At 42.2% G+C, this 21,465-nt stretch overlaps 13 protein-coding genes across 13 annotated transcripts; 7 read left to right on the top strand and 6 right to left on the bottom strand.

Moving 5' to 3' along the window:
• Window positions 1-9: 9 nt before the first annotated feature.
• DI09_18p180 (ALG-2 interacting protein X) lies at window positions 10-2,659 on the bottom strand (the record flags this gene model as incomplete). The annotated part of the gene is made up of 6 exons (XM_013383285.1): window positions 10-594; window positions 632-1,202; window positions 1,265-1,916; window positions 1,973-2,126; window positions 2,229-2,367; window positions 2,472-2,659. 6 exons carry the CDS (start codon window positions 2,657-2,659, stop codon window positions 10-12), a joined length of 2,289 nt encoding a protein of 762 aa, XP_013238739.1.
• A 242-nt stretch (window positions 2,660-2,901) lies between these two features.
• On the top strand, window positions 2,902-3,719 carry DI09_18p190 (uncharacterized protein; the record flags this gene model as incomplete). The annotated part of the gene is made up of 3 exons (XM_013383286.1): window positions 2,902-3,063; window positions 3,120-3,422; window positions 3,600-3,719. 3 exons carry the CDS (start codon window positions 2,902-2,904, stop codon window positions 3,717-3,719), a joined length of 585 nt encoding a protein of 194 aa, XP_013238740.1.
• A 140-nt stretch (window positions 3,720-3,859) lies between these two features.
• Window positions 3,860-4,559, bottom strand: DI09_18p200 (uncharacterized protein; the record flags this gene model as incomplete). Its single annotated transcript, XM_013383287.1, has 2 exons — window positions 3,860-4,358; window positions 4,417-4,559. The coding sequence occupies 2 exons, from the start codon at window positions 4,557-4,559 to the stop codon at window positions 3,860-3,862; spliced, it is 642 nt and encodes a 213-aa protein (XP_013238741.1).
• Window positions 4,560-4,573: 14 nt separating this feature from the next.
• DI09_18p210 (uncharacterized protein) lies at window positions 4,574-5,242 on the top strand (the record flags this gene model as incomplete). The annotated part of the gene is made up of 1 exon (XM_013383288.1): window positions 4,574-5,242. One exon carries the CDS (start codon window positions 4,574-4,576, stop codon window positions 5,240-5,242), a length of 669 nt encoding a protein of 222 aa, XP_013238742.1.
• A 73-nt stretch (window positions 5,243-5,315) lies between these two features.
• Window positions 5,316-7,686, bottom strand: DI09_18p220 (uncharacterized protein; the record flags this gene model as incomplete). The annotated part of the gene is given in 11 exon segments (XM_013383289.1): window positions 5,316-5,448; window positions 5,534-5,667; window positions 5,696-5,954; window positions 5,984-6,279; window positions 6,308-6,434; window positions 6,461-6,830; window positions 6,846-6,926; window positions 6,999-7,116; window positions 7,144-7,374; window positions 7,398-7,480; window positions 7,506-7,686. 11 exon segments carry the CDS (start codon window positions 7,684-7,686, stop codon window positions 5,316-5,318), a joined length of 2,013 nt encoding a protein of 670 aa, XP_013238743.1.
• A 14-nt stretch (window positions 7,687-7,700) lies between these two features.
• DI09_18p230 (uncharacterized protein) lies at window positions 7,701-8,315 on the top strand (the record flags this gene model as incomplete). Its single annotated transcript, XM_013383290.1, has 1 exon — window positions 7,701-8,315. One exon carries the CDS (start codon window positions 7,701-7,703, stop codon window positions 8,313-8,315), a length of 615 nt encoding a protein of 204 aa, XP_013238744.1.
• A 67-nt stretch (window positions 8,316-8,382) lies between these two features.
• DI09_18p240 (putative cationic amino acid transporter) lies at window positions 8,383-10,020 on the bottom strand (the record flags this gene model as incomplete). Its single annotated transcript, XM_013383291.1, has 1 exon — window positions 8,383-10,020. One exon carries the CDS (start codon window positions 10,018-10,020, stop codon window positions 8,383-8,385), a length of 1,638 nt encoding a protein of 545 aa, XP_013238745.1.
• Window positions 10,021-10,482: 462 nt separating this feature from the next.
• On the top strand, window positions 10,483-12,521 carry DI09_18p250 (uncharacterized protein; the record flags this gene model as incomplete). Its single annotated transcript, XM_013383292.1, has 3 exons — window positions 10,483-10,826; window positions 11,799-12,141; window positions 12,210-12,521. The coding sequence occupies 3 exons, from the start codon at window positions 10,483-10,485 to the stop codon at window positions 12,519-12,521; spliced, it is 999 nt and encodes a 332-aa protein (XP_013238746.1).
• A 703-nt stretch (window positions 12,522-13,224) lies between these two features.
• Window positions 13,225-14,111, bottom strand: DI09_18p260 (uncharacterized protein; the record flags this gene model as incomplete). The annotated part of the gene is made up of 3 exons (XM_013383293.1): window positions 13,225-13,911; window positions 13,942-14,004; window positions 14,046-14,111. 3 exons carry the CDS (start codon window positions 14,109-14,111, stop codon window positions 13,225-13,227), a joined length of 816 nt encoding a protein of 271 aa, XP_013238747.1.
• A 222-nt stretch (window positions 14,112-14,333) lies between these two features.
• On the bottom strand, window positions 14,334-14,919 carry DI09_18p270 (small nucleolar ribonucleoprotein U3; the record flags this gene model as incomplete). The annotated part of the gene is made up of 2 exons (XM_013383294.1): window positions 14,334-14,491; window positions 14,520-14,919. The coding sequence occupies 2 exons, from the start codon at window positions 14,917-14,919 to the stop codon at window positions 14,334-14,336; spliced, it is 558 nt and encodes a 185-aa protein (XP_013238748.1).
• A 182-nt stretch (window positions 14,920-15,101) lies between these two features.
• Window positions 15,102-15,657, top strand: DI09_18p280 (uncharacterized protein; the record flags this gene model as incomplete). The annotated part of the gene is given in 2 exon segments (XM_013383295.1): window positions 15,102-15,170; window positions 15,190-15,657. 2 exon segments carry the CDS (start codon window positions 15,102-15,104, stop codon window positions 15,655-15,657), a joined length of 537 nt encoding a protein of 178 aa, XP_013238749.1.
• Window positions 15,658-17,438: 1,781 nt separating this feature from the next.
• DI09_18p290 (subunit beta of AP-2 complex) lies at window positions 17,439-19,570 on the top strand (the record flags this gene model as incomplete). The annotated part of the gene is made up of 7 exons (XM_013383296.1): window positions 17,439-17,699; window positions 17,728-18,003; window positions 18,030-18,601; window positions 18,629-18,803; window positions 18,843-19,028; window positions 19,062-19,244; window positions 19,274-19,570. The coding sequence occupies 7 exons, from the start codon at window positions 17,439-17,441 to the stop codon at window positions 19,568-19,570; spliced, it is 1,950 nt and encodes a 649-aa protein (XP_013238750.1).
• Window positions 19,571-19,853: 283 nt separating this feature from the next.
• Window positions 19,854-21,321, top strand: DI09_18p300 (uncharacterized protein; the record flags this gene model as incomplete). Its single annotated transcript, XM_013383297.1, has 3 exons — window positions 19,854-19,865; window positions 19,940-20,411; window positions 20,441-21,321. 3 exons carry the CDS (start codon window positions 19,854-19,856, stop codon window positions 21,319-21,321), a joined length of 1,365 nt encoding a protein of 454 aa, XP_013238751.1.
• Between the last annotated feature and the right edge of the window lie 144 nt (window positions 21,322-21,465).

Raw genomic sequence — 21,465 nt, forward strand, 5'->3', positions numbered from 1 at the left:
ATTTAAAATTTAAATTTTATTGTTGAACGAGTTGGTCTCCACATTTTTTTCGCGTTCTTTGTTGCCGCTCTTGTTTTGAGTCTTTGTCGGGGTGGCATAGCAAATGGGAAGTGCTGGATTCCATGCTTTTGGTTGGCCTGTGACATTTGTGCCGGTGTTTGCCTGATTCGCCCCTGATGTTTGAGGATTAAAGGTGCTCTTAAACGATTTCGGGGGGTTCGCATCGTTTGGTTTGGGAGATGCACTTGAAAGACTTCCGGTGGGTTTTATGCTCCCAGAAATATCTTTGTTTTGGCTGCCCCCGATTGCCTTGCAAGTGACATTGGCATCTTGGCCTTTTACAGCGCTATTTTGTGCCGATAAATGCCTATAATGAAGCGCACTATTGTACTTTTGCAGTTCGGTTGCCTCCAACTTTCTTGAATAATTAAAATCCAATGCTTCCGACTCTAACATTTTCAATTGATGCACCAAGTTGGCCAGGACGCTCTTTTTTTCGCTAATTGTACTTTGCAGGGGTTGGAGTTTGGAATATGTCGATTGCAGAAGGTCGATTTTTTGAACGAGCCCTAGTCCGCTAGGCACTTCCGTGTCCTGTAGCGCCTATGGAATTTTAGTGCTCCACGCATACTTTCATCTGACTCAACAACACGTGAATCTTATGTGTGGCGGTTGAAATCATCGAAGAATGGTCGCCGTATTTTTCCAGCGATTTTTCTATCAACTCGTCCTGGTCCCTTCGGGAGTTGAGCTTCTGTAGCTCATGGTTTAGGTCATCTTCTTGTGAGATGCTCTTGATTTTTAAAACAAGCGACGTTCTTTCTTCAAGTAGCTTTTTAATCTCCGATATTAAAGGGTACGCTTGCAACTTTGACTGCTGCAAAAGAAGCATATTTCCTGCCTTCGAATATGCTTGCACGTTTGAATCCAACAGGGAAGACAAATCTGAATCTCGAAGCTGATTGAAGGCGTTTCCAATGTCCAACATCGAAAAATCCAACTGCTGACACGCCGAAAAAAGGCCATCTAGTTGTAAATTCATGGAGACATTGATATTTGAAGAGGGCTCCCTGATCCATTGATGCTTGTGTTGCTGTCTCAGCAGCATGTCTTCTTTTTCTTCATCTGAAATCACCTGCTTGATCTGGCAATAATCGACCCACGGCTTACCGTTGACATGCGGGCAAAACAAGACCTTAGTGCTGAGAAAATGCTGTCCCTTTCAAGCTCAAATGCTTTCGCCCCGGTTTTCACGTCGACATACATTTTCTCCAGGTTTTCCAGCACTTCGGGATTGCTGTACAACTTTTCGTACAAATTCAAGTTGCTACTTTTAAAGGAAAACGCGCCGTACCACCTGATGGACTCTTCACTCTCATTGACATTTGAAGTCGCCAGTGAAATGATATTTTGCTTCTTCTTTGAATACATGTCAGACAGCAGTTTGATGCCATAGGGAAGCAGAGAGCGAAAAAGCCCCAGTTCTGCTTTATTGCTTTGCAACAAGAAGGCTGGAAAACTGGAAACAGCCAATGTGGCTCTTGGAAGAATCGATAAGGAATGATACTCGGGCACCCTTTCGTGATAAATGGTGCTATTGTCTTTGGTGGCCGATTTCAGCGCAAGCTCAACCCGGCGCAAGTAAATAAGAACTTCGTCAGAAAATTCCAGTGGAAATAGCTTTACACTTTCTTTTGCCTTTCTTGCAAGGTCAAACGACAGACCCAACCTTGCAACCTCCTCGCCATAATGGGACGTTTCATGGAGCTCCTGGGATTTATAGAACTGCGCAAGGCTAAAATAAAGCAGGGATTTCGCTCTGATTCGCTCAAGAAACGTCTCTCCGTAGCATAAATCCAGGGGCGGAATGGTCAGATCTTCATATGCCGACTCATAATAATCGGCCGTGGACACCGCTATTTTCAGCAGCAACGCGGTCGTGGATGAGTCTGTGGAAAATAGCGTCAAATACCTTGTAGAGCCTTTTTGTAAAAGCATTCTTGGGCCAATGAAAGCATCAGCTTATAAAGGCCACAAAGCGACTTTATGGACAGGTCGCAACACTCGGGGGCCGCATATTCGCCTGCATACTTATCCGCTATGTGCTGCAGGATCCCGGCAGCGGCCTAAATCAAACATCAAAGCAATACTGAAAAATGAGAGCAAGCGATCTTAATGCCATCTGAAGATATGGAATGCAGGCTGCTCTGCCCCATTTTGTAATAAACAATGGCGCAATTGTATAAAACAGCCGCCTTTTCAAATTCAATTGCATTGGAAGAAACTACAAACGTCAGTCTGCAAATGGGCGCTACTGATTCGCCTGTCTTTTGGCATTGCATTGAGCCAGACAAAGCCGATTTTGACCTAAAATATTGGCAAACATCGTACCCCAGTTGCTCGTATCGGAAACTTTGGCTCGATCTCGTTGAGCGAGCCATAGTATCTATCGGTTTTGAAATGCCAATTACTTTGACAAGACCTGCAGGCTGGCTGTGGTTGCATCGAACGCCGAAATGGCATCCCTCCTAAGGGCCTCGAGCACGCCAATGTCTGTGGAAAATTTTTCTGCATCGTCCCTGTAATAATTTGTGATGAACGACCGCAAGGGGCGCTCAAGCGAAACCAAATCAGCATGCTTCAATTCCAAACTAAACATTTGCCAAAAAATGTTTGATGCTTTAAAATGGCAAATGGGATGATCAGTGCCCAGTGCATTTGGGTTGAAATTTTATTTGCAGCGGTGGCAATAAATTTGCCAATGTCGCATTTCAAGGTGTAAAAGTGCGGCCCAAAATATAAATTTGCTCCATTGGTCGAATTGTTTCATCAAGACATGATGGCAAGGCGTGGCTTTGTGGCGAGCCCGCATCTTTCTTCGGCCGTATGACGATCGCCCAAATGCCCGGCTCCAAAAAATGGAATATCTTGCAGGCGACAGTCGGAAATCTTGCAAAGCATCTGGAATCCCTTTCGCCAACAAAATGTGTCATGTTGGAAAAAGAGCGTTGCGCCAATAACTACCTGGCCGAATGGATTGATCACCAGTCTAAATTCAATAAGGTTTGAGCGTGCCGTTGATTGTTTATAGATCTTCGTCAGCTATTGCAGATTTACAGGTAAGCGAACACCATAGCAAATGGCGTAGGGAAATCTTTGGAAGATTGCTTTCAGCAGCTCCAAGGGCTAAGGGTACGCTTTATTTTGTGTGTTTACCAAAATTTCAGGACAAGGCCGTTCAATATAGCAACATCGTTTCTGCCTTGCAGGAGCAATCAGCATACAATGAAGCGCGTATTGTGGACCTGGAGGGCTCGGCCGTCAAATCGTCCACCGAAATTTCTACTTTGGATAGAAAATTGTCCGAAACGACAGACCAAATCTGCCAGACATCAATCAAGATCCTGGCTCTAGACGAACAGGTACTTTTTTTGCTAACTTTAGAATTCGAGAACAGTCAAAGAGGTGGAGTCTAAACTCCAATTGCTTCAAGTAAGAGTGATATGATGCACCTGATTTCTAGGACAATTTGGTTCGGAAATCCCACTCACGAGCGTCCCAAATAAGGTTTGGTTGGCAAAAGCCGCTAACATATACAGGGCATTCATCTTTGCATTGTGCTTCGTCATCCTCGATGGCCGTTTCTTTTTGATTCAAAAGATTTTGAAGATATTGACACATGCGATTTTCAGCGGCAAATCGCACAGGGATTTGATTGACCGCTCAATCCGAATGGCCGTTTTGGCGCTGGCATTTTTGGTTGGCAAGTATAAATTGTTCGCCTAGCCTGGGGTGGGTGCCATTTGGATTCCAAATTTTACCCAATAAATAAATCCAAGCAAATTCAATTAATTTACAATCAGGATAGATGATGGCGGTGCCGCTGACTTTGATTTTCCTTCTCATGCTGTGCCTTTCCGTCTTGCATGCGGGAAGGCCTAAAGAACTTTTGGAAATACAGCAGCTCGCAAGCGGAATATTTTGCAAATTTGGGGTTTCCTTTGAAATTCCTGTGCCTCCTGCCCAAAATGTACTGACATTGCCACAAGGTATGCATGTCTTTGACCTTTGGCATACTAGACGTTGAGTTTCCTCTGCCCATATTGCGACTGTTTCGCTCGATCTCTAAAATGGACTCTCTTGTATTTTCGATCACAAGTGGGCGCCACCCAAATCTTGCGGTCAATCCATCTGGATGCTTTATTGAGACCGTATTGACAAGCGAAAGCCAAATAGTGTGGAGGGATTGGAAGATGATAACATCCTCTCTATCCTCTTTGTTTAGTGTTTCTTTGGAAAATATGACCGCTGCCAAGTCTAATCGGGTGGCCATTTTAGCGGATGCAACATCGACGAAGCTAATATCTCATTTTCCCGCCCAGGTCGTTTGTATAGAGAACATTGAAAAGCTATTACAACTGTCTAGAACCTCCAGTTATGAGTCTTCCGTTAGCTGCCTGCTGAATGTAAAGTCGATTATGAAGAATTCGTATTTTTCTATCGGCATCACCATGCAGAGAGGACCGACCCTGAAGGTAATTTGTTGCGGCCTTTTTCATAGTTGGATACATTTATGCATGTCCATCTACCTTATTTGCTTGAAAGCTACTCTACCTTTTCCACTCAACGTTTCTTTACCCCATTCAAATTTGACGACCTGTCCCCGAATGATAACAGTGCAAGTGAAGCATTAGAAAAAGTTACCCTCCTTCTCGGTGGGTCGATTCCAAGCACCTTTGACAATGCGTCAATTTTAATTGACGGGGAGCCGCTTTCATATCGAGGACTGGTGTCGGGGTTTGTTAAAAAAGACAACGAATGCACCTTTTGTGGCGTTATTTCCTTTGAACGATATTACATTCCGTACTCCATTTACAAAGGAAGATTTTCCTATGTGATTAAAAACACCGATTTATTTTCTTCCTATAATGTGTCTTTGTTGGACATTATTCCCTGGGAAATAAAATGCTGGTATCATACGCTCGGATTTGATACCCCAAGGCCATTTAGCGAATTTGTTTCCAAAATGTTCTCGCGAAAGTCATCCCTTTTTTCAAATGTGAAAATCCATCCCTCTAGCGTTAGGGAATATCCCTCGATTATAGAAATCAGCGACCTCCTTGTTCCTGCAAATACTACCATTAGGATAACAATGGAAGCAGACAAAAGGTTCTTAAGATATACCGAGTTTCCTTTGGACGCACATAGAGGTTTAGAAATCGGGTTTGGCTATTTCAACTAATCATCGATGTAGGTCAGCTCAATTGAGGGTGGAACTGGATAAAGAAACGCCCTGTTCCATTTGGTCATCCCCGCTAATTTTGCAATTGCCAGTTCCAGACTTTGCGATGCCCTTCAACGTCCCCGTTTTTATTTCTACCGTTTATGGGATGCTTGTTGTAAGCATTTTTAATCTCTTCCAAAGGCCAACACTGCGAAAAGTAGCGTCTAAGAAATAAAAAATCACAACATTCCTCGGCTACTCCTTAAGTATTTATTTATCCACCGATCCATCGGTTCATTTCACGCTCACGATTTTTTCTTGTGCTGGTTGATGGCGAGAAATGCCTCCTGTGGCACCTCCACATCGCCAATCATCTTGAGTTTTTTCTTTCCCTCTTTTTGGTGTTCCAAAAGCTTCATCCGACGAGTTGGATCTCCGCCATACTGCGGGATTAGTAAAAATAACAAATACCAATTTGGCGGTCACATCCTTTCTATATGCCTTGACATTATCTCTTGATATCACGTGCCCCCCTACAGCTGCTTGTAGGGCCACTTCGAATTGCTGCCTTGGAATCAGTTCCTTTAGTGTTGAAATCAAAGTTTTTCCGATCCCTTGTATTTTCGATCGGTGGCATATCAAAGAAAGGTCAGGGACAACTTTTCTGTTCACAAGACAGCTAATCTTGACCAGGTCGCTTTCTTCATATCCATCCTCCTCATAATCAAAGCTAAAGCGTAAAGGTCATTCATAATATACGTAACAAAACCGGACGAGATACTTTGCACAGTGTCGAAGAAATCAACTATTATTTCTGCTAATGGCAATCGAAAGCCGATCAGCGTTCTGTTCGAATCGACCATGGACATTTGTTGGTGGACACCTCGACGCCCCAGCAACAGGGAAAGAATAGGCCCAATTGCCTCTTGTTGTACAATTAATGTAAGACGAACCATCGGCTCCTCGATGCTCAAAATATCGGGAGATTCCTCGATTCCGGGAAATTCAGAGGTCGAAGATATATATTGAGTCCCCCTGGAGCCTTTGTAATTTATCTGAATCAACGGAAACTCCATGACGTACCTTATATAGCACGGTGGGCGAAGTAAAAATTACTTCGGCCCCAAATTCCTGCAGTAGTCGCTGCTGGAATACATCCATATGCAGGGATCCTAAAAACCCAAGTCTCCATCCTCTTCCAAGAGCGTCACTGGTGTATAAAATACAAAATCTTACCTTGCATCGCAGCAAATCGATATGCTAGAATCATTCAAAAGCAGCTTTTCGATCGAATCTTTAAGCATATTATATTCGGACGGCTCCTGTGGATATAGTCCAGCGAAAACCTTGCTCTTGGCCTTTTGAAACCCCGGCAAGGGCGTGATTAGCTTTGCAGAATGGGGATGGAAAATGGTATCTCCAATGAAGCATATCTCGCGGGGGTCCTTTATTCCTAGACATACATATCCGACTTGACCGGTACTCAACTTCTTTCCTGAGACAAGTTGAGGGGTTATAAATCCAAGCTCCAACACTTCGAATTTCTTTCCATTGGAAGAAAATTGAATCTGTTCGCCTGGGCTGTTAGCAAAGGCTCGATACTTACCTTTTTTTAAAGAACCATCGACAACAAATATATGACAAACAACGCCCTTATAAGAGTCATATTTTGAATCAAAAAGAAGTGCTCTTAGCGGTGCATCTGGATTTCCGGGAGGACAAAAGTAAGATATAGCCCTTTACCATGGTACATCGGTTAGGATCCGATCTATACAAGTTATCACATTTTCCCCTGTCTTTGCTGAAAGGGGGATGATGGAGTTCCGAGGAATTTCAAAATTCGCCTCAATCTGGTCACCAATAGACGCCAGATTAGCTGTTGGCAAATCGGTCTTACAGAAAGAAGCGCTCAAATTTACCTTATTAGCAATTGGAATAACACAAAGGCCCTGGCTGAAAGCCAGCCAGAAATTGGCAACCGTCTGCGCCTGTACGCCCTGCGATGCATCAACAAGGAGCAATGCTCCTTGGCAGGCTGCTATGGCACGAGAAACTTCATATGAGAAATCAATATGTCCAGGGGTGTCAATAAGATTAAGAAGATATGGCACGTCGTTTTCACCGGACGAACGATATATAAATGAAGCAGTCTAAGGGTTAGGGGTGAAAAAACCTGGGCTTTAACGGTAATCCCACGTTGCTTTTCAACTAGCAGTGTATCCAAAGAGGGAGTTGAGAGGCCATATTGGTTTGTCTCTACAAAGTAAAATAGAGCCAAAACCTCCGTTACAAATCTCTAATAGTCTGTCGGCAAGCGTAGATTTTCCATGGTCAACATGCGCGATAATGCAAAAATTTCGGATTCTTTCAATGGGAAATTCCATCGATGCCAATATTGAGGCCGAAGCGGTACAAAATTTCCTGAACGGCCAACCATGTCGAATGAGATTTTTAAATTTCATTAAAATTTTTTAAAATGGATGTCAATGATGACGACGTAGAAATTATGTCCCATGCCTTTGCATTGGCCGAACAAGCATATGAAAATCTCGAGGTCCCTATTGGGTGTGTTATAGTATGTCCTGTAGCCAAATTTCCTTCCTTATTACCGTCCAACGGAAGGACCTTGGAGGCAGTATGCAAAAACACCCTTCTTATCATTGGAGCAGGCAGAAACAACACCATGGCATCATGTAACGCCACTCGCCATGCAGAAATTGAGGCTATTGATCAAATTACAAAAAGCTTCTGTGACACCATACCGTGGCACCAATGCTCTCTATATGTGACCGTTGAGCCTTGTATTATGTGCATTGCTGCATTGACCGATTTGGGTAAATTTTGCCGACCTAACTCTTTATGCTTAGGGATTAAAGAAATCATATTTGGATGCCATAATGACCGATTTGGAGGGTGTGGTTCTGCCATGAAGCTACCATCGAGTTATTCGGACAACCCCCCAATTACCATCAGACACGGGGTCTCAGCAAAGGAAGCCATAACACTTCTTCGCCGATTCTACATCAGGGAAAACAAAAGCGCCCCGAAACCAAGAAAAAAAGACAATAGAACACTTAAGGACTGCTTCTAACCCTAACCCAAAAGCAACTATTTTTATAGCTTCAATTTTGCCTTTATTTAGTAATGATGATGCGCCCCTATGATAGTATCTCTGCCGCTTTGTTGGTCATCGTAGGGACTGGTTTTCCGATCAGCGAATGCTTATATCCATAAAATATGTATATAAGAACACCGATAAATATCCAAGATAGCAGCTGGATCCATGTAATTATTTCTACTGTTGACATAATAAATGTGTTCCCCACAATGCTTAGACAGGGAATAAGAGGCATCCATGGACAAAATGTCGACGAGTTTTCAGATCCGTATCCAAGATTTGTTGGGTTTTTCGGCCCACCTTTTTGTGCATAGAAGATCCAGATTAGTCCAGCAAGGGGCATTCCAGTGAAAACGACTCCAACTATGGCAGTCAAAATTGCGGAGTAAGAGGACTGATACAATAGCCATGTCAGTAAATTTCCACACACAAAACAAGGAACCAAGAAATATTTTCTAGAATTGTCCGATTTTGCTATAATAACGGAGGAGGCGTTCGTCGTAAATACCAACAGAGCTCCGGTGGAAATAATTTCTACCAGGGAATAAACATTGAAAAACGTTGCCAACAATGCAGACAAGGTGCAGCAAATCAGAGAGTTCAGGACAGGGACAGATCCTGTCCCTTCCGATCCGGCAGAAAATATTTTTGGAAGCAGTCCATCAAGAGAAATTACTTGAAAGATTTTGGGCTGGCCCAGTAGGCAAGCCAAGAGCGTGGCCAATAGCATACACAAGGCACAAACCTTAATAACTATATGAGCACCATAAAGGCCAGAATCCAAAAATGCAGAAGAAAGAGGAGTATTGACATCGATCATAGAAATCGGAACCATCCCGGTAATGATTAGAGCAACCAGCATATAGAGGGTGGTGGCCAAAGCAAGGGTGCCTAGAACAGCAATTTGCACATGTCGAGGAGAAATTGCATCGGCCACAAACACACAAATGGTGTCAAACCCAAGGAAAGAATAGATCATTATCAAGGCTCCAGAAATGACTTGCTCGCTTGCAGAGGTCACTTGCTTGCCAGAGGGATCTGTCAAGAAAAACGGAAACCAATTGGCGGGGACAACATAAAAACATCCAATTGCCACGATGCAAGAAAGGACAGTGATGTTGATGGTAGCCATCACATTGTTGGTTTTTGTGCCAAAGGAAATTCCACACAACACAATGGGGCTAATTAAAACAATAATTAAAAGGGCGACAAAATTGAATACCAGTATGTAGTTGTCTGGATTATCAGAGCCACGAAGCAAAGGTAATGGATCCAAATAGGGCGACAAAGAAGAGATATACTGAGAAATCGCTACTGCCGTGCACGAGCCAGCAAACGCATACTCCAGGGTAGAGATCCACCCAAGAAGCCAGCCTATGCCCTCGCCGAGGAAAGTAACCCCCCAGCTATAGGAAGATCCAGATGCGGGAACGATATTCGATAGCTCCAGGTAACACAATGCTGTCAGACAAGATAGTGCTCCAGCAAGAAAGATGGAAAGCAGCACAGCAGGGCCAGTTACATCCCTTGCTGTCAATCCAATGGTGACATAGATACCACTTCCAATGGTAGCGGAGATTCCATATGCAAGCAAATGGAACCATGAAAGGTTTTTTTTGTTGTTATTCGAGCTTTGTCTGAATGATTCAGAAAGCGGTTTTCTGGTAAGTAAGCCCATTAAAATAAAAAATGGATCCCTCACCAATTATATGTGGCTAATTCCCGATGACTAATTAAATTCGCTGAACAACCAAAACACACCCAAGTACAAACTATTTATTCGCCCAAAGTATCGGCTATTGCTAAGCAAATGGAATCTCATTTCAATAGCAACTATCTTGTATGATAGATTTTCCGAAGAGGGACCATCTTGACCAGGAAATGAGGAGAACTATGGAATATAATTAATTTTCACCCCAAATTTGAAAGCCGAATAAATTTGAAAGCCGAAATAACGCCGCAACACAACCTAAACTGTGTCATTGCCAAATTATAATTTAAAAAAATAGATTTCCAACACAGAGAAGGAGCAACCGGTTCTGCTGGCATAGCCAGCATTTCCGAGACCAATGTTGACAGACGTGAACGGTTAAGAAGACTTGCCTTGGAGACAATAGATCTAGAAAAGGATCCCTATTTTATGAGGAATCATCTTGGCTCCTATGAATGTAAGCTTTGCCTTACCATCCATAATAACGAAGGATCTTATCTCTGCCATACCCAAGGGAAAAAACACCAGGCCAACCTTGCAAGACGAGCCTACAAGGAAGCAGCTTTGGCTGCTGGAACATCTACCGGAACAAATGTCCCTGTTTCTTTTTCCAGAAAGCCAGCAGCATCAATTCCAAGAATCGGACGTCCCGGGTACAGATTGATTAAAATGAAAAATTCCGTTGAAAATACTCTTGGGCTTTTAATCCAAATCCATTTCCCTCATATTCTCCAGGATCACTCCTCACCTGTTCTACAAAAGCCTATCTATAGGTTTATGTCTTCATATGAACAACGGATCGAGGTTCCAGACAAAGATGTCCAATACTTGGTGATTGCAGCGCTTCCATATGACACGATATCGTTTAAGATTCCGGCCAGAGAAATCAATCTCTCCCCCGATCTATTTCTTTCCCATTGGGATTCCGAAACCTTTCTTTACACCCTTCAATTTTTTTTTAAATAAATTCAGAATGTAACCGAGATGGCGGCTTCCCTAACAAATGTGGTCGTGTGTGGCATTCAAAAACTTGGTATATTTACAAATTTACTTGGACACAAGGAACCCGCCCTCGGAAAGACTATAATGTACAAGAAAGGAAATCAGCAGCACGCAAACAACCTTCAGAAGGAATCGAATGACCGAACCAAACATCTTGATGATCCGAGCTGCCAGGGAGAAAACCAATAACCCGATCAGTAGTGAAAATAGAATCAAGCCATAATCAACATTGTGGCTTTGGAACCATTTTGAAATGAAGGCCTGTGGTGAGCCCGTCAATCCAGGCGCATATTTACCAACTTCTTTATGAAATTCTCGGGCCCGCTCAAGTAAAGAATCTGGAAGATGGATTTGGATCCAATCGACAAGCGAACATTTTATCCTCTCCATCGATTTGAGTTTCCTTTCAAAATTAAACTTTCCCTGATGCAAAGAAAAGTTTTCAAAAATGGCCCTGTAATGGTCCATCCATTCAATTATGGCCAACACATACGCCATCGTGGTTTTTGCCATTGAAGCGGGAAGTGTCTGCTAAACGATTTTAAATGACAACCGAAATCATGGCATCATCCAAGCAACCAATGGAATTTATGGTGCATAATAATAAATTTATTGGAAAGCAATTGGATTTTATATTCCGATGAATGGCGGAGACCTAAGGGAGCTTTCTTATGCCACACTTGACCAGTGGATCCATAAAGAGTGCCATGTCGTATGTGAAAGTTTGACCTAAATCGCCCTAGGTCACCATCAATGCACTTCGAGCGTCATTTCCCTCAATTTCCAGGGCACAGTGTAGACAGTACCGCTGATATGTTGCCTTACAATTACAGGATCATGCTCGATTATTACGATTTGAATTCATCTTCGACCTCCTCAATATGCCAGGAAATTCGATCTATCATCAGCAATGGAGCTATTGTCACCTCTCCGCTTTGCACGCCGCAATCTTCATATATGGTTTCACCTACCTGTTTGCCTACATCGGCATCGACCATAGAGGTACCATCTTTTTCGGTTGAATTTGTTTTAAATGCGAAAAGTTCCTTGATTGCGTTGTATCCTAAAGATCCACCCAAATCAATGGTATGGCCATATTTTGTATAACCGCTCCATAGGAAGACCTGAGGAGGGGAATGGTTGCGTTTGAAAAGAAACGGGCATCTTTACCGCCGCTACATAAAACCGGTTTGCAAAACATAGTTCTTCCCCTCCAGCCTAAGCAGATACCCTCTACGGTTGATCCAGCTATCAATAGAAGCTCGTGCATGCATGAAACCATATCCTCATCTCCTGCAGTGCACGACGACGATCCACTAGAAATATTCTTTTCATCTTCAGATGAAGAGAAGATTGAGATTTGTGATGCAATACCTCCACCAATTGTGCCTCAAAAAAGGAAAAAACTCGTTAGCCGCCCAGTGCAAGTCTTCCAAAATGGATATCTCGGTACTTTCATCTTTTAACTTTAGTCACCGAAATAATCACCGAAGAGGTTACCGATGAAGAATCTGAGAGTATTCCACCAGCCCTCATCGGCGTGGAACGAATAAAATCGTCGGGTTCAAGTTCCCAAAAAAAACCGACCCCCAAACAAGGCTCGTTAATGAGCTTTTTTAAACCAAAGTAAATTTTATTTCCTATTGTCTTTTTAATAATAATTCGCTCGCTCAGCAGATGAATATAATCAGGTGTTCATGGCTTGACTCTATTTCATCTCATCATGGCAATTGAATAAATAATTTTAAAATTAGCGTGCATTTATATTGTGTAAAGGCATCCCATAATTATTTTTATTTGCCAAATAATTAAATTTTAATTTCTTGCAGAGTAGATTTTATCCATTAAAATGTACTGGGAGGCTCAAGTAATACATTGCTAGCATCAATCGAACCGTTAACCGGACCCGACTGATGCTAGCAATACCATTCATTGGGTATAGTTCCCTTCAAGATGTGGTAAAGTAACAGGTTATTTCGCCATTGGCTTGAGATTTCCTTCTCTGCATATTCTGTATCGTTCTCAAGAAACTATGTTTCCATGAGAGTTGGGAGAAACCATGCAGTGTATATTTATTTGACCATTGTAACAATTCGCCATAAAGTAACGGCCCGAATCCTTAAAGTAACGGCCCAATTAGATAAGCCAACAATTCAAATTCACTTTATTTTACTTGGAGCGAGGGGACGCACCATCAAGTACCTCCAAGCACTGGCGATGGTATTGCTTCAGTGCTTCAATCATGTCTTTCAGTGCCGAGATCAGAATTGGACTTTCAAGAACAGCTTGCATGGAGGCTTTTGCCTTGGATAGGGATGCCTCATATTCTTCCTCAACTTTTTCAAGATCTTCCGGTTTTACCTCGGTAGATCTTTTTAAGGAATCAAGCGAAAGTCTAGCCAGAAAAACTTCCTTTCTGGCAGAAGATGCTTGCTCAAAGAGGACATCAAGAACATTTCGCAATGGACGACGAGCCTTCACTTGAATACGTTGTGACAATAACAGACGGGCATCCCCAAGGTCTTCCATAAGAGAGCCATACCAGGCAAGGGTTTTTCCCAACTCGGCATTTTCCATCGATTGAGATGCTGAGAGAGAAATTTTGGCTGCAGCATGTTGGTTTGTCGGATACTGAGCGTTCATTGCAGAACTTGGAGGAGGCGAACCAAATGAAGAAGATGATGATGAAGCTGTTTGGGCGCTTGCTTCTATTTTCGCAGATGCAAGTTTCTCCTGAAGCTTTCCAAACACCCCCTTGACCTGGTCACCCACAGGCGTAGTATAGTCATCTGCCTGAGCCAATGCCTTGTGTGTCTTCATTAGTTGCTCATAAGTTGCTTTTAGAAAGTCACAACGCTATTGAATTAGTGAAAATATAAAACGCACCTGCTCCATCTCCTTAAAGTCTTCGGGCAAATGCGTATGCTCCGAAGCAGAGCCGAATTTCTCCTCTGCATACTACGAGATAAGTAAATGCATGCCTGAAATACCTGTTTTGCCTGTCCAAAACGCACCGATAGTCTTGATGAAATATCAGATAGATTAAAGTTCACCATTTCGTTCTACAGCGGTTAGAATAAAAAATTTCTATACAAATAAATTTGAAACAAATTCTATAGAAAAATTTCCGTAAATGGAATCCATTAATTGGCCTATCAACGAAACTAAAATTTTTTTGGAAACCGATTGGCTTATAATTGTAAATTTATTAATGCGCCACAAACCCTGCTTATTAAACGGACACCCAAATCAAGCGAAACCAAGCCAAATATGTCGCTCTACTGATTGGCCAGAAGATCATAGTCATCAGCCTTGTTGTGATATTCCAGGATTTTTCGTTTAATTTTGGATGCGTCGACCCAAGTGATCAGCTCCTCCATGTGTTTGGAGACAAAAAAAGAAGGGTCCCTAATTGTGTTAACCCCGACCCGGATATCTAAGATAAATCACCAAATTGCACTTACGTCCTTGCTCGATAAACGTTGTGGCTTCTTGCAGATTTTCCGCCATTTTCAGCCTCATCATTACAGCAGGGAGTCTTCGACGATAAAATGCGGATACGGTGAGTTTTTCGCACTGGCCAAGATCTCGAACAATCGGGATTAGCCCCAGCTGATAGAGCTTGTTTAATAGCAGTTTAGACATTTTCTGACGACCCGGGTCTTCAGGAGCCAATTCGGATGAAAGCTTATTTGCCAGCTTGGTTATCAATCCGCGAAGCTTGTTAAGGTGATTGTAGGAATCTCTGTCGGTGATGTGATATCTTCGAAGGACCTGATTTTCGTTGGAATTGTCTTTGGTTTTCCAATGAAGCAGGTCGACTTTTTTCAAAAGCTTTTGTTCATGATGCTTGAGCTTTCTCATCAAATAACAAACGGGAAAAATATTAAAAACCCGTGATTTTACACAAATTAATTAATTAATTGGCGATTTATTTGATTCGGTATTTATTTTAGCAATCTAGAGATTGAATGATCAGACTGTTGTTATTGAAAGTTTATAAAATGGACTACTACCCCGGCGCTTGATCAAAAAGGCTACTAAAAATGACCTCTGATGCTTGCCTCATCGATGGAATGTATTTGCTTCGAATAAAATTCGAGTTTAAATTGGATGTAAAGTTTAAGGGAAAAGGATGCCGATTTTTTGAAAATGGATGAAAGGATGCCGTTGCCCCACAGCAGTGTGTCGTTGTCGAATGAGTTAATTCCAATACACAAACTTCACAAATATTTGCAGCTTTTCGCCCCTACAGAAAAAATCGACTCTTCGGTACTATCAACTTTGGCAGAATTGGGATATGAGTTTGTAGTCTCGATCATAGAAGAGGCGTGCCAATTGGCGTCGCTAAAAGAATCCCGAGCGCTTGAACCAAGAGACATCCAGTTTGTAGCAGAAAACTTGCACGATATTCATCTGCCATCTACTCTTTCCGTTTTTTCCGGGAATTCAGAGGCCATGGATCCGCTCTCGGCCTCCATTACATCCAGCATGGCTTCGGGATCCCTGTTGGCCAGAGATGACGCACATTTGCGAAGGATGGCACAGATTAGGCACATCGTCTTAAATAGCAACCCTTCAGAAGATGGAAAGCAAAAATAAAATGCATCCACCTCAAGCGGTCATAAGCCACTCCAATGGTTGTGTCAACATAAGGGGAAGCCCCCATAAATTGCAAAAAGCATGGATAAAAATGCAGCAAAAAAGATTTCCACCTAACAAGATGAGAGCAATTATTTACTGGAGGCGTGATAAACAACACTAGACACCACACTGAAAATAAATGTGTAACCAAATTTAAGCAAAAGCTCCGGCGTAGGCGTGCAGCTGTCCCAATGTGAAAATGAAAACAGCAGGCCAATCAGGAGGTGCACAATGTGCTGATTATTTACAAAACCACAAACCAAGCACGATAAAATGCCTCGAAAAATTATTTCCTCGCAAATAGGAGAAACCAGGACCGATTTGACGATGGCAAAGAATTCGTCCAAGCTCAGCTGCGAAGAGGCTTTAAATTTACTTTGCTCCATGAGGTTTGGGATTAAACTGATGAATTCTTGAAAATAGATAAGGAACAGCATGGCGAAACAATAAAAAATGTCGTTTACACCGGAAAGCCAGTGCCAACAAAACGGAACATACCCGTAAAAGTAGCAGCATGCAAGCGTGTAAAGAACAAAGAGAACAATCTTTATCAGCTCATGATGTTGGGATCTTTTTTCGATCCGTTTGCATGCAAACACCATCGTTCTCAGCGAGAGCAAAAGGATACCAATGCTCACAATGGGGCTCATTTATATGTGTAAATGTGCGCAATAATTTCAGTTAAAATGGCTGGTTTTAAATTTAACGCTTTCCGTTCAAAGTGTGCGTACAAAGCATTTTTATGCCGCCGTATTTTGAAAGTTGCACATGTCCCTGTGCTCGTTCTTTCATGGTGTTTGTGCCATGACGGTGGCCTCTGGAATTCTCTTTGCCGCATCCATGGGCTTCTTTGAAAATATTTTTGTGCACCATATGAAGCTTGAATGATCGTCCATAATCTACATCACATATCAGGGGCTCTACAAGAAGCTCATATGCCTGCCATTAATCGGGTAAAACAGGACTTTGGTAAATCTTGTACGACACATGATGCCATTGCTCGCCTCTGGGCTAGCTAAACCCTTTTGGTATATGCTATGGTGATCGCCCTGCTTTAGTGGACGAGAACATTAATGCCAACCGTGCCAACAACTTAAATTTTACCAAACTTTTCGAGCCAATAACCAGCTTGGGAGGTGTGTATTTCCCCTTTTCAATTCGCTGTCTATTTTCTACACCCTCATACGTCGATATGCGATCATCAAAGACCACGGCGTTCTAATAACATGCTGAGAAAGTCTACATTTTGGGCTGAAATTTAAAATGTACGTCAAAAGAGCCTGAAAGTTGTATTCCCCTACAAGGGAAACAAATTTGGAGCTGCGCTCTTGCTTTCGAAGACCGAAAGGTGCCCTGCCATGGCGCTGCGCAGCAACATTGCGATTAATAAATTAAAGGCATCACATTATATTAGCGATCTACAATAAAGAATTCTCATTGAACTGAATAATCCCTTAACCAATGATGCTATCACTTTAAGCTCCATATTTATACGATTTTCAGCATTCAAATCATAAGGTAAGAAGAGCTTGCAATATCGACACCGATCGCTTGGACTTTTATTTTTTCAATTAAATATTTGCAATTATGGGTTACATTCTTCATTAAGGGCCAAATTAATTGCCTTGGTTTTATAAATTTTATGAACGATAAATTGAAGCAATTCGCCCAGGCTGCCCTGGCTGCGGCAACTTCATCTTCGCCCAACTACTTTGTTGCATCGAAGAAAGGTTCTCATCATGGTCCCGTTACTTTTAGGTGAAAATTTAGAGCTCAAACAAGAATTAAATTCCGACAGTGTATTTGACAAACGCGAGGCGCTACGCAGGATCATTGCAAACGTCACCCTTGGAAAGGACGTTTCGTTTTTATTCCCCGATGTCATAAAATGCATCCAAACCGAAGATCTTGAGATAAGGAAGCTCGTCTATTTATATTTAATGAATTATGCAAATTCACACCCGGATTTGGTTATTCTTTCCATCAATTCCTTTTGCAAGGTTCGTTTTGGCGTTTGATGTTCTTTAGGATATAGAGCATCCAAATCCATTAATAAGGGCGCTTGCCATCAGAACAATGGGGTGTTTAAACGTCGATACTGTAACCGATTATCTGTGCATTCCACTTAAAAAGTCCGTATTGGTAAGCCTAGTGCCCATTATTTCGTTTCAGGACAAATCGGCATATGTTCGGAAAACGGCCGCACTTGGCATTGCTAAGATTAATGCGGTCGCACCCCAATTGATTGAGGACCATTCCTTTAAGGAGATACTATTGGATTTGATCTTCGACCCCAACCCCAATGTACTTGTGCTTTGCTATCCAGCTAGGTGAATGCAAATGCAATTTCTGCGCTTTCTGAAATCTCTGAAGCCAGCCACGAAACCGGGGGGATTGATCTAAATTTTTCGGCGCTCTCCAAGCTTCTTTCATCTCTGAATGAGTGTACCGAATGGGGCCAAATCGGGATCCTAGACGCGCTTACAACATTTATCCCATCTTCAGACGTTGAAGCTGCCTCGATTATTGATAAAGTATACCCAAGACTGCAACATTCAAATCCCTCCGTTGTCATTTCAACGATTAAAATCCTACTGGTCCAGCAGTCATTTATTAAGGATGAGGCATTGTATGAAAATACGCGCGACACGACCAGAAAGAAGTTGATGCCAATTTTAAAATCGCTTCTCAACCACTCGTATCCCGAAATCCAATATTTGCTTTTCACAAACTTGTCTGTGATTTTGAACTCCATTTTTGCAAAAGGAGAGCTTGCCATTGATTTTCGCATCTTTTTCTGCATGTTTAACGACCCGCTTTATGTCAAATTTGAAAAGCTTTCAGCCCTGATCGCTTGTTCCGCAGAAGATAACTTTTCATCCATACTTGATGAATTGGAAGAGTATTTTTTTGGCTAAACTTTTAATAGATACTCAAAGGATATTGACCAGCTCTTTTCCCTGAAAGCAATCCAGGCAATTGGCAGCATTGGTTGCAAATCGGAAAAGGTCGCTCCAAGGTGCATCTCGTTTTTGATATCCCTTTTAAAACCAACACAATCCCCTTCCCCATCAATTGTTGAGCAAAGCATTGTGTCTTTAAAGGTAGAATTACGGAAATCTTTCCGGTAGAATATATATGAGAAATACCACACCGAGATGCTGTATTTACTTGACCTTGAATTTTTATTTTCCTATCTCAATACGGTCCTGGACCCAGAGGCCAAAAATGCACTTGCCTGGTTTTTTGGTGAATTTTGCTATTTGGTCGTTAATATCGAACATTACTACACGCTTTTCCTTTGCCAGTTTCTTGAGGAAACGCATCAGGTACGCGTATGGGATCATTGACCAAGGTGTTAGACCCAAGGCTATATCTTGGATGCCTTTGTAAAGGCATCTCTATTGTTGGGAGATGAGAAAACATCTTCAGGATACTTGAAAGATTTGTTTGAAATCGTTTTGAACAACGTTGACGTTCCCTCCATTAGAGACAGGGCGTTCATTTACTGGAGAGTCCTTTCTTTGCACCCCGAATTGGCAAAAGTATGTTGACAATTCCGCATAAGCTTTAGGAGACCTTTTTGGACAGCAAGCAAGCGCTAGACAAAATGTGCAATGACTTGCCAACAGAGCACAAAGCGGCGCAATGCAAATTGATAGGATCGATCGCATCCATGTTGCCTGAACAGGATTTGAAATTTTCGGCATTCTTTGCGAGATCTGCCGTGTTCGCTGGGCATGCGAACAGAGACTCCCAATCTGAGTTTAAGATCATCGATGTAGACTCTGTTGTAAATTTAGACTCTGTCGAGTCGGCAAGCAGTCTGAGGCCTTTGCGACCAGATTCAATTAAAAATTTGTTGGATTAATTCCGGCGCGCCCCTTTTGTCGATATGCGATTGCAGCAACAAGCTGCCTGCTTTCAACTTTTAACAAATAAATTTGCCAATCGCATCTGTAATCGCATTCGTCCCATCGATGTAGCATCACCAACTGATCTCTTAGTTCGTCAGTGGCGAAAACAGAATGCCATATTTAAGTGCATCAGATGTGGCTTGCAATTTGACACAAAAGCTGCCAAACCCTTGAAGCGCCAAGCATAAAATTAAGTTTCCAAAGCACCTGTTGGACTGATGGCTAATTTTCCTCAATATGGATCTCCTGGTTCCTTTAAGACCCATTATGCGCTGTTTTTCATATTTTTCTCCTTTTGTTTTCTACTTTATAGAATTGTGAAGGTTTACGATGAGAAGGATGTTGACGCCCTCAATGCATATCATCTGTACTCCTACTCAAACAAAAGTTTCTATCAAGAGGAGGTCAAATATGCGATTGTCATCGATGCTGGATCATTTGGGACCAGGATTCACGTCTACTCGCTCAAGTATGTTAACAATGCGGTACATTCTCTATTGGATGAAGTGTTCGTAGAAATCGCAAAGCCACTTTCGGCCTTTGCTGGAAGGGAACATGAACTGGAGGATGCGATCTTTGATCGCCTACTGCGAGTGGCAAAAGAAAGCATTCCATCCGAATTATATCTATCCGTTCCTGTGTCGGTAAAGGCTACCGCTGGGCTTCGACTTTTATCGCAAGAGTCTGCAGAGAAAATTCTAGCCACCGTTCGCTCCATATTGGCAAAATGGCCATTCGTCCCTGAAAAGAATAGTCTGGAACATGCCGTTTCAATTATACAAGGCCGAGATGAAGGTAAAGCATGAAATCAAATTATGCAATAGGCATATGGGCATGGATCACTTTGAACTTCTTACTCGGAAAGATTGGCGGCTTGGCTGACAAATCTTCCCACCCGGAGGTCAAAACAGCCGCATCGATGGATTTGGGCGGTGCTTCTGTTCAAGTGGTATTTGAAATTAGTCCAGAGGAGGCTCATTCCCTGTCATCTTCGTCCCAAATGGTGCTTTCAGTGGTTCATTTTGGCGGAAAGGCATATCATCTATTCCAGAATAGCTTCCTTCGATATGGCACAAACGAGGCTAGAAAAAGAATACTCAAGTCTGAAGTCGAGTCTTTCAGGCCGTGTACTTCTAAATCGATAATTGACGAAGACAATAGCGAAGATGGCCCAGTTTTGCTGAAGCATCGCATTGATGTGGTTGGGTGTCTTCGACAGGTTCGGAGATATTTGAATCTTGACATTGACTGCCTTCATCCAACGTGTTTCTTTGCTGGAATTCCATCACCTTCGCAAATTCCCTTTAAAAACTTGAACTTGTTTGCCTTTTCAAACTTTCAAGAAAAGCTCCATCCATTCCTGCATCAGACAGAAAATGCGGGAGAAAATTTTGAGCTCAGTATTGAGGAAATTTGGAAACATGTCTTTCTTCATTGTGATAACATTGTTGGCGAAATAAAGGACGATCAATCGACTTTTGTTCTTCCACGGCCGCCATATTTGCCGCTAAGAGACGCACTAAGAAAAATGCCAAACTTTTGCCTGGACAACGTGTACATCTACTCGCTGCTAACTGATGGCTTTAAAATACTTCGATCCGACTTTAAAATCAATTTTGTAAAAAAAATCAATGGAATTGAAGTTTGCTGGGCATTGGGCGCTGCAATCAAGATGATTGAGGAGCAATCTTTATTTGTTAAATAAAATTTAAAAAACAGGACGCATTGCATTTTAAACTTGAAGTATTTGTTCTCATATTTGGACGCTCTTTGCAATGGTGGTGTCTTTTGCTAACCTGAACGATGTGCTTCTGACATGGTCCAAATCCAGCTCCACATTTCAGTCCAT

This window comes from Mitosporidium daphniae (assembly GCF_000760515.2).
Source record: "Mitosporidium daphniae strain UGP3 chromosome Unknown contig-18, whole genome shotgun sequence".
In the NCBI taxonomy this organism is placed as follows: domain Eukaryota; kingdom Fungi; phylum Microsporidia; genus Mitosporidium; species Mitosporidium daphniae.